At 36.9% G+C, this 7,775-nt stretch overlaps 1 protein-coding gene across 3 annotated transcripts; it reads left to right on the top strand.

Annotated features, from left to right (window-relative positions):
• The first annotated feature begins 363 nt into the window (after positions 1-363).
• On the top strand, positions 364-7,085 carry LOC141611484 (putative serine/threonine-protein kinase PBL7). Of its 3 annotated transcripts, none has more exons than XM_074430032.1 (6): positions 364-746; positions 4,098-4,342; positions 4,444-4,579; positions 5,272-5,530; positions 5,901-6,033; positions 6,615-7,085. In XM_074430032.1, the coding sequence occupies exons 1-6, from the start codon at positions 596-598 to the stop codon at positions 6,903-6,905; spliced, it is 1,215 nt and encodes a 404-aa protein (XP_074286133.1). In that variant the 5' UTR covers positions 364-595; the 3' UTR covers positions 6,906-7,085. The 3 variants fall into 3 exon arrangements, with proteins under 3 accessions (XP_074286133.1, XP_074286132.1, XP_074286134.1); XM_074430031.1 differs by having other exon boundaries at positions 501-746; positions 4,059-4,342; XM_074430033.1 differs by having other exon boundaries at positions 554-3,701; positions 3,775-4,342.
• Positions 7,086-7,775: the final 690 nt, after the last annotated feature.

The raw sequence follows: 7,775 nt of genomic DNA on the forward strand, positions 1-7,775 counted from the left end.
AAACTAAATTAATTAATTAAAGCTAATTAAAGCTAACTAATGAAAAAAAAAAAGAAAATAATAGAAATACAGCAAAAAAAATCCAAAAATAATTGATGTAAAATGACAGCTTCAGGACTCGAGCTGGGACTTCATTAGGCTTTTTTTGTTGTTTGTTATTAGCCCATTACCACTATGCCATAAGAAGAACTATTAACTTTATAAAATGTTAATACGCACTTTAACAATAACTCCTTCTAAATAAGGCCCCTAACTCTATTGGATCCGATTCGGTGAACCTAATTGAACCACTTAAGGGCCGCCCCTGATACTCACTCACTCTAGAGTCTAGACCCTCGACATTTTCTGTAGTCTCTCTAACACATGTCAGTCAACAGTTCCGAAACCAAACAAGAAACATCCACAAATTTCAAACACTTTTAAATGTTTGTTGCTACTTTTTTCCCACTAACCTGACTTTTACTGTTTTCTGCATTTACTCCCTTTATTTCATTCTTCCCCACCATCTTCTCTTCTCCTCTTTTTACCCCTCACCCTTTCAACCAAATTTCTCACCTTTCTTAGGTTTTTTTTACCTTCTTTGTTGTGAAAAACAATGGAGGAAGAAGATTACAAAAGAAAGGAGAGAATATCTCTGTTAATATCATTGATAATGGCTTCTTTATCAATGGTTTCTTTACTTCTTGCCTTTAGTTATTATTGCTACATTCGTAACAAAGTTTCCAAGCGTTCCAACCTCCAGCAAAGTATGTTCTCTTTTTTTTACTGTCATTTTTTAGTTCCAAATGTTCTGTTTAGTTTCTGATAAAGAACAGGGAAATGGGTATGGTGTTTGTTACTTGTAGTAATTGTTCAAGGATTAAATTTTACTGTCAATGTGTCTACTCGCGAAAATTTAGGCCTTTTCCTTCGTTTCCTATTTTAAGTCGTTTTTTCGGTTAGCTTAGCCGGTAAAGTCATGAGGTGATACTCATAACCTTGGGTCAAACCCCGTCACTATCACATTCTCTCAAAATGGTGTGTTACTCAATAGCTACTCTCGAAAATTTAGGCCTTTTCCTTCGTTTCCTATTTTAAGTCGTTTTTCGGTTAGCTTAGCCGGTAAAGTCACGAGGTGATACTCATAACCTGTGGTCAAACCCCGTCAGTATCACATTCTCCCAAAATGGTGTGTTACTCAATAGCTACTCTCGAAAATTTAGGCATTTTCCTTCGTTTCCTATGGTTGAGGCTCAACTATTATAAATATTCCTATTACGCTCTCTCACTTAAATGCCCGTTGGGCTTGAAGAGTGGTTAGTTGTGCACCGGCTCCCCTATACCGTGTGCTGAGTTTCCACTTCGAGTTTTTGAGGAGTTTTGAGGTTGACAGAATTTGAACCCGTGAGGCTCTGATACCATGATAGATGAACCATCTCAACCAAAACCAAAACATTAAGGTGATGGTTGATGCCCAACTATTATAAATATTCCTATTAATTAATTTAGTATAATAATTACCCCTTGAAAATTTTAAATGAAGCATAAATTTTTGTGTGAAGTCCTATTTTAATCATAGAAATTAACTTGTGTAAAATAATGTAGGAGGAATGCAAAAGACGAGTACAGTAAAACGGAAAAAAACATTTGTCTTTTAAAACGACTTATTCGATTAAGCGGAGGAAGTAACAAATTGTTGTGTCTTCTGAAGTTATGATACTCCAACTCCTAATAACTAGAATTGCAACATTTTACTTATTTGACATATTCAGTGAAATTGCAACATTTATGTATTGGTCATAATTTTGGGGGACTTGCGCACCTCACAACATTAATATTTGTGTCGAAAACTCGTATTGTTAGTAACTAGTTTCGGAGACTCGCCCCTCTTATGTACCAAAACAAAAAAATATTTGTGTCGAAAACAAATGTTGCAATTTCAAAAAATAGGAGGGAGTACTTGGTATGTCTTAACAAGGTAAGGTTAGTATATGTACACCCGGTGGACCTTAGAATTTTTCGGTATCTCTGAGGCTGTTAGTTTTGTCTTGGTAATAGTGAAATACTCGGAAACTCTCATGATGATGCTTGTTGCTGAGTTTCATGCTGTAACTGTGCTTAGATAGTGAAGGAGTAATACTACTAGTAGCATTGGAGTAATTTTTTGATAAACATTTCTAATGAGGCAATTGTGGTTAAGCTCCGAAACTTGGTTTAAAAAGTACACCTCGAGTCCTCTTAGGCTAGCCTCATCTCAAGTTCTCAATGTGGGTTTTAATATGGGACTATTATGGGTCTCAAGTCTCAACATGAGACTTAAGATAAAGTGGATCTTGGAAATATCCAAAAGATCATTTTAAGATGCATGAGATGTAACTTTCATTATATATTATCATTTTGTATGGGAAGAAAATTTGAAACGACTTAGTAAATTTTATTATATAGTACTTCCTCTGCTCCATATGATTGTATACGTTTTTCAAAATATGTGAGGGGAATTTTAAAAAATGTATACAACCATATGGAGCAGAGAAAGAAGTAAGTAAATATTATTTTGTGAGTGAGAAATAAGTCTGAGGATAAAGTCTGACAATAATTGAGTCTTAAGTAGAAGAATGAAAGGTGAGTGGAAAGCTGATGTGGAAAGTATCTGAATTAGAGTTTGGGGATAAAGATAATCTTAAGCTCTAGGGGCGGTGAGGCAGTCAAAATCACCTTGGGGAGCATTAGTTGTGCTTCGCATCTAAGGCGTAACACTATGCAACTTCCATATTTTTTTTCTCTTCCAACTATTTTATTTCACTCATTCTCTTTACCCCATCTTATGTTAAATGTACAAACAGCGCACCTCTTGCTCATCATGTGCGTGCTTTCACTTCGTCCTCTACACTTTGTGGATTAGGTACTACTGCACTAGGTTTCTTTTCATTGACTAAAATGAGGCTTTCTAATGTGATGGTAGGATTAGCTCTAGGAATGTCCGAGTCATCGTTGTGGATGGTGCTGCAGGAAACTAATATGTTCATGTGCACTTGCGTGAAATGAAAACTACTTTTCGACATAATATAATTAAAACTTTGAACTGTTGAAATGTTGAAATTTACTCAAGAGAAAATATCCATGGCTCCTAGATGGGTTTTCTTTGAAGCAAATATAATTTGCGGCTTTTTCTAGGTTATGGATGTACACTTGTACATACTAGAATGTAGCCGTCATTTGGATTGATTGTTATACAATCTGCCTGTCCGTTGCATTGTATGTTATGATATATGTACCTACTAGAATGATTATCGTCATTTGGGTTGATGGTTATTCAATCTGCCTGTCCGTTTTATTGTAGGTTATGATGTATGTACCTACTCAACATAGTAGCACTGCAGTTTTAAAGGGGCGTGAATTTCACAGTTCTAGTATATGAGAGACAAAAACTTCAAAATTAATTTAATCTAAGTCGAAACCATTATAACACTGCAGTTTTGTTTTTTTCTAAGAGAGGGATGTTGAAACAAATCATTCTTCAAACCCTTACTGCCATCAAATATGTTAAGCGGCTGTCATGTACTCCATCTCATTTATATTGTCCCCATTTGATTTTGTTGGTCAATCTATGTTGACTTCGACTGATATTTTTGCCGGTATTCAATAGTTACAATTTTTTGAATACAACAATATTTTGTTTTGATGTACCATACATAACAAATCTTAAGTTGTGACATTGATAGGTGACAAAAATCAAAGGGGACAATAAACTTTAGGAGGATGTATACAGAACTAATAACTAGATCTTGGCCACAGAAAATTGCCTCACTTGTTTGGTGCTTACCTATGTATGAAATGTGATTTTATAGGTTCGAGACTTTTTACCCCTCAAAAGCTCAAAAGCTGCGTACAATTTTGCTTTGTTTCTTTCATGTTGTGCTAGGTTTTTACACTTTGTTTTGTTGCTGGAAAAAGCATGGTTGAAAAACATGTCTAATGACCGTGTTTTCTGGTTTAACACTTACGTGAGGCTAAATTTTGTCAAAAAATTTTGTGTGATAACTCGTCTTTCTGCCTGACATCTTATTCTTTTCCCTAAGTGGGGCATTTCCATATGTCTTTCAATTCTGTATTTGAAGGACTTGAGAATGATGAGAAAAGTGAGGTTTCGAATTCATCCCTCCAAGTTACTTGCGAGAAAGGACTCCAAGTGTTCACTTTCAAGCAACTGCATTCAGCAACTGGTGGTTTTAGCAAATCTAATGTCATTGGTCAAGGTGCATTTGGGTCCGTTTATCGTGGAATTCTTAATAATGGAAGAAAAGTAGCTGTAAAACTGATGGACCATGGTGGAAAGCAAGGAGACGAAGAATTCAAAATGGAGGTTTGTTGTAAGAGGTTCTAGCATTAACCTATTTCTTTTTATGTTGTGCTGTCACTATTTATTGACTGGCTGCAATTTTGCAAAATGTTCATTTGTTAAAGGTGGAATTGCTGAGCCGTCTTCGCTCTCCATATTTGCTTGGTTTGATCGGTTACTGTTCAGATAGTAACCATAGGTTGCTTGTCTATGAGTTTATGGCCAATGGTGGCTTGCAGGAGCATCTGTACTCTACCAGAGGTATGTTTATCTTTTGTGTTTTTTTTTAATGTTCCGTTATCTACTTGGATAATTGCATTCTACTTTTGGTTGCTCTTTTTGCACTCTGGTATAAATTTGTGAATGACCCTTGCATGTCCACCTTACATGTCTTTGAGGAAAGGGTGAACACTGAAGCATGCAACACACACAGCATCATCTGTTCCAATGAGTTGTATGCATTTTTCAAAATATGTAGGTAATTCGATAAACGTATACAATTTTATGGAACAAACGAAAAAGCATATTATTAGCAGGCCGTACAAAACTAACTACTTCGTAATTAACTATGTGTGTCATTTTCATAGTTCAAGTATAATCTTTTCTCATGTGCATCTAGCCATCTACTATATACACAACAATATGAACATAAAAAATTCGTGGATGTTGTCTGACACATAACACCTATTCGCGCCTGACACTTGCAACCAACTCAGTGTATCCTCGATAAAGGTAGTAGCTGGGGAAAACAGTATTATTACTGAAACTCCTCAGCAAATCCTGCCGTTATACAGAATATGACTTCCAACTTTCCAAGTTCCAACATTAACTCCGTCCCTAATTTGTACCTTTTTGCTGCTTATGTCTAATTCTTTCCGGGAACCACTTTTCAGTGGCAGCCTGGCAGGTAGCGTTGACACGTAGCATCTGACTTAAATGATATCTTTACACAGGTTTGAGTGCAGTAATTTCAAAGTTGGACTGGGAAAAACGCTTAGGAATTGCTTTAGATGCAGCTAAGGGGTTGGAGTATCTCCATGAACATGTGAGCCCACCTGTGATTCACCGAGATTTTAAGAGCAGCAATATTCTTCTGGACAAGAACTTTCATGCCAAAGTTTCTGATTTTGGATTAGCCAAGCTTGGATCTGATAAAGCAGGCGCACATGTGTCCACCCGGGTTCTGGGAACCCAGGGATATGTTGCTCCTGAGTAAGTACACATCCTTTTATCCCATTTTGTTGATTTCAGTTATTGCAAATTGACAATTGTTCTTCTCCTGTTTCCTGTAAACACAGCAGAGCTACTCATTAGGTTGTAGACTTGTAGGGTCGCATGAACTTCCAGATTTGGGAGCAAACTATAAAAATGTTAATGTCTCCTTGTCATATATGCACTATAGGCATTGTAGATTTGTAGGGTCACAACATTCTGGCGTCAACTACGTCACTGCCTGTAAAGCCTTAAACCCACAATATCAGTATATCACCCAGCTCGTCAATGTAGTTATTTTGTTTCTTAAGAAAGCATTGATAATTTACAGTGTTTATAATTTTGTCTGCCTTATGAATTGAATTACCAGGTATGCCCTAACAGGACATCTAACGACAAAATCAGATGTATACAGCTATGGAGTTGTTCTTCTGGAACTGCTTACAGGAAGGGTACCCGTTGACATGAAGAGACCTCAGGGCGAAGGTGTTCTTGTTTCTTGGGTAAGTTCTTTTTTACTTTCTTTGATACTGTGTTTGTTTAAATCCTAATTTTAAAGAGAGAGTATAATGATACACTAGGAAGAGCAAGTAAGCAACAAAGGCATACCCTAGGCATTTTGAGAAGTAGCTTGTGCATTGAATAGTCAGTTAGTCACTCGTCTTGAATTGCTTGTCCTGCTTACCGATTTTTGAAATTGAACCCTTTTATTGTTTTGAGCAAACAAGTTTTATTATTTTTTGAGGAGACATTATAAGTTATAAGCATGGTAGGTATTTCATACCGGTATCCGCCATGGTCCCAAAAGCAGTTATTGTAGCTTAATCCACAATTCCCCCTCATATCGCAGTAAGGTCGAAACCACCGCAGACTGCAATGAGTTGTTTTTATGATAAGTCTCAAAGAGGGCCCCCGAAAGTGGTCATGACAATTTTTAGCCTGTATCTTCGCGTTGTTCGTAACATCCTATTAGAAAGTTTATAAGCATTTTTGTGTGATTATGATAGAATCAGTGTCTTGTCTTACCTTATGCATACCAACTGAATAAGACCCTTTTCCCTGTTTGGTTGACCGTGGTCGACAGGCTTTGCCACACCTAACTGATAGAGAAAGAGTCGTAAACATAATGGACCCAGCAATGGAAGGTCAGTATACATTGAAGGAAGTCATCCAAGTTGCAGCCATAGCAGCAATGTGTGTGCAGCCGGAGGCTGATTATCGGCCACTTATGGCAGATGTTGTCCAGTCACTTGTTCCTTTGGTGAAGCTTCAGAGGTCGTCTTCTAAGATAAGCGGGTCTTCTAGCTTCCATGCACCCAAGTCTCCTGCCGCTCTCGAGGATAAGACCAAGAGCAGTGACACCCTGTTGACTTAGTCTTAACTAGAGAAATGTAGGCTTAGCTTCTTTTGCTGGCTAACTTGTTTAGGGCATTTCTGAGAAATGTGTATCTATCATAAATTGTGCGTAGGAAACTACTGTCTGCTGTGTGCCTGGAAGCCCTGGGCACTTGGTTTTATTTTCGTAGTGGCTTTGATAACAACTTACTGTCTCTGTTCTATAGCTAGCTAGCTTTTGACTTTGATGGGTAACTTCGACGAATACATGTAGGTAAACAACGTTAAATTGTCGCGCTTGATTGATCGAAGCAACCGTTTTCATGTTATCTTACAAAAAAGAGAAGAATCGGAATTTGATAGAAGACAATACTTTATTGCATTTATTATTATTTGTCTATAAAATAGACTTTATAATCAAATACTAGTCATTTGACAAAGGTATATATTTTTAATTAACTTATCCCAACCAATTTCTTAGAATTGTCTAAAAAGTTATTTAAAGTCAAAAATTTATCCTTTGGGATAAGAGTAAAAAGATCAAAATGAACAAAACTACCGATATCTGTAAGAGTTCGATTACATAGGTTATACCCATAAATGGCATAATCAAGCTTGTTGTTTGTACCATTATTATCTCCACTTCGCCAACTGCTCAATGCATCCATTAACCAATCCTGCATTACACTCATTTCCCTTGCACATTGGTCAAAAAATATTTTCAAAGGTTCTATTTTTTTTGAAACGTCAACGAAAGACGCGCCCATAATCGACGATTGATTGTTGGCGCAAACAATTGTTGCCCCTATCAGCTCTCGTTGTCTCATGTAAGAGCTTTCCGGATATTTATCTAAGCAACCATGGCAATCTTGAGGAGACTTGGCTTTCTTGCATAGATCATCAATTAATG

This window comes from Silene latifolia, chromosome 11 (genome assembly GCF_048544455.1).
Source record: "Silene latifolia isolate original U9 population chromosome 11, ASM4854445v1, whole genome shotgun sequence".
NCBI classification, from domain to species: domain Eukaryota; kingdom Viridiplantae; phylum Streptophyta; class Magnoliopsida; order Caryophyllales; family Caryophyllaceae; genus Silene; species Silene latifolia.

Bases quoted from the DNA above. Each gene is read 5' to 3' on its own strand.
- LOC141611484 (XM_074430031.1), top strand. From the start codon at position 596: ATGGAGGAAGAAGATTACAAAAGAAAGGAGAGAATATCTCTGTTAATA. The intron at 4,580-5,271 runs GTATGTTTATCT...ATCTTTACACAG, and splicing joins GCATCTGTACTCTACCAGAG to GTTTGAGTGCAGTAATTTCA. The intron at 6,034-6,614 runs GTAAGTTCTTTT...CGTGGTCGACAG, and splicing joins AAGGTGTTCTTGTTTCTTGG to GCTTTGCCACACCTAACTGA.